The sequence below is a fragment of the Rhinopithecus bieti genome, unplaced genomic scaffold, assembly GCF_001698545.2.
Source record: "Rhinopithecus bieti isolate Rb0 unplaced genomic scaffold, ASM169854v2 scaffold_1070, whole genome shotgun sequence".
Classification (NCBI taxonomy): Eukaryota; Metazoa; Chordata; class Mammalia; order Primates; family Cercopithecidae; genus Rhinopithecus; species Rhinopithecus bieti.
The window spans coordinates 5,054,768-5,056,961 of record NW_016803844.1 but is presented as its reverse complement, the minus strand read 5'-3'; the positions used below and the strand labels follow the sequence as shown (position 1 = coordinate 5,056,961).

Genomic DNA, 2,194 nt, shown 5'->3' with positions numbered 1-2,194 from the left:
AAGCGGGTTACCTGGCCCCCGTTGGGGGCGGGGTCCGCAGTCCGGGGACCAACGGGCTGGGGGCGACGCGGACGGGCGCGCGGGTGGGCGCGAGGGAGTGCGCGCGTCGCGGAGCCTCCGGGGCAGCACTTGTGCTGTAATCGATTGCCGAGCGCGCCGAGCGGCTGAGCGCGCAGACACGCGCACACGCGCGCGCACACGCGCTCCCATACACACACGCACAGGCGCTCGGGCCCCGCACACACGCACGCGCGCGCACGCACGTCCGTCCGCGTCTGCGCGAGCCCGGCCGGCGGGGGAGATGTGCTCGGGCTCCACCGGATCGGTTTCTCGGGGTTTGACCAGCTGTCCCGGGCTAACCCTGCTCCTCGCTGAAGATGGAGGAAGTAAAAACAGGATTACCCTTAGCTACAGATCCACTGCCTTAGTTTCCACCACCAACTGCAGTGCACAAACACACGTTAGGCACAGGAAAGAAAGAAAGACAGAGGACACATTAACAGTAAACACAAACAAAAGGGTGATGGGATTATTTTACTGCATGCACTGCTGAGGTAAATCTCCGCTTGGCTTTTGCGTGGTGAAGAACAGCTCTTGTTTTATTTGTCTTCTGATTCATAGATTATATATAAATATGTGTATGATTTGCAAAGGGGGGAGTGTTTTCAAAGTTAAGTGTAATTATATAGCATCTCGTTTTGCACTGTGGTGTGATCAAATGACTTGTTGCTGTTAACCAGTAATAATAATAATAATAATAATAATATAGGTATTTTTCTCTGGGAGGGATGGATTGTGGTTCTGATTAGGGTAATGATTTTTGTAAAGGACGCTCAGGGAATCGGGTTGAAGATGATGTCCTCTGCCTTAATTTATCGTCCCCTCCTTGTAATCTGTTTCTGGGATGTTAATCGATTAATCAGTTCTCATCTCTATAGCTGTCATGAATTTGGACTTGTTTTGCTTTGTTTTAACTTGAATTCCAAGAAGAAAGATTGGGTAGGCTGGAATAAATTGCAGCTGTCCAGATAGAAGGTAATATCCAGATCCTGTTGGAATTAAAACAAAAAACAAACAACAAAAACCCCTGGTATGACATATGTAAAAAGGCAGCAGTTAAATCACTTTGACAGGTTCTAGTATGGGCGAAAGAGATGGAATTAAGATTTAATTTTTTTCTTTTTTGCCAAGGGCCAAAAACAGTCCTGTGAAGTTGGCCTAGGTTCCTAGCTGGGTTCTGCCTGACTGTCCCTCCCCTCTACCCGCCCCCCCCTCCTTTTCTTTCAGTTTTCTTGTCTTAGCTTTTGGTCGATTCTTAAGGAACCGGTGGATCAAGTTTTTTCTCTTGTTAATCGCATTGCTATAGCACTGACTGACCTCTCTCTCTCTCTTTTTTTTTCCTCTTTCCTGAAAGTACGTGGTGCCATTCCTGAGTGACTTTTCCTACTAGACCATCCCAAAGGGACGAGGGGGAGGGGTGGAACAAGGAGGAGGAGGAGGAGGACGAGGAGGAGGAGGAGGAGAAGGGGGGGTGTTCCTTCTCTCTCATTTCTTGGTTTTGTTTATCAGCCGATCTGTTTGCTGGATTTGGGCTTGGAATGACCCACCTGTAAAGTGCTTTTCCTTCCTCCTCCCCTTGAACTCTGCAGGGGCTTGGCTTGGAGGGGCAAGGGAGGGAAAGAGAGAAGGGGAAACACAAAAAACTTCTTTCTTTCTCCCTCCGTTTATCTTCAGCCCGACATTGTCACCTCCTCTTTGAGGGGTTAGAAGAAGCTGAGATCTCCCGACAGAGCTGGAAATGGTGATGAATCTTTTTTAATCAAAGGACAATTTCTTTTGTATGTACATTTCGTTTCTCTTTCTCCTTTTTCTTTTTCTTTCTTTCCTTCTCTGAGGGTTAATAACCATTTCATTGATGGGGCAGCCTTCTTTCTCTTCTCCCTGACGTTTCTTTCTTTTTAATGTGTGTGTGTTAAATGTGTACATTTTTAAAGAGATAAGCTCATTTGTAAAATATCCGAAGAAACTGCTCCTCTTTTAAACTTTACGGATCTCTTTCTTAAAAGCCTTATGTAATCATAATTTAAAAGAATGTGATAACAGTACAGCAGGTTGAAATTTAAGTGCTATGTAGTGACTGAGTTGGGAATTTGATCTGATTATTCCATAAAAAAAGAAAGAAAAGTTTTTTTTT

The 2,194-nt window shown here is 45.9% G+C and overlaps 1 protein-coding gene across 9 annotated transcripts in view; it reads left to right on the top strand.

The window, feature by feature from the left end:
- The first annotated feature begins 347 nt into the window (after nt 1–347).
- Nucleotides 348–2,194, top strand: part of IKZF2 (IKAROS family zinc finger 2) — a 176,465-nt gene continuing 174,618 nt past the window's right edge. For 3 of the 9 annotated variants that reach the window (XM_017855699.1, XM_017855669.1, XM_017855644.1), the window contains exon 1: nt 1,681–1,838. Coding sequence is in view for 3 of the 9 variants with exons in the window: in XM_017855639.1 (XP_017711128.1) it covers nt 1,799–1,801 (3 nt within the window). In the remaining 6 variants the exon portion in view is untranslated. Of the gene's footprint in view, nt 555–1,327; nt 1,414–1,576; nt 1,839–2,194 lie in introns of those variants that run through there. The other 6 variants (XM_017855680.1, XM_017855655.1, XM_017855639.1 and 3 more) reach the window with 5 other exon arrangements.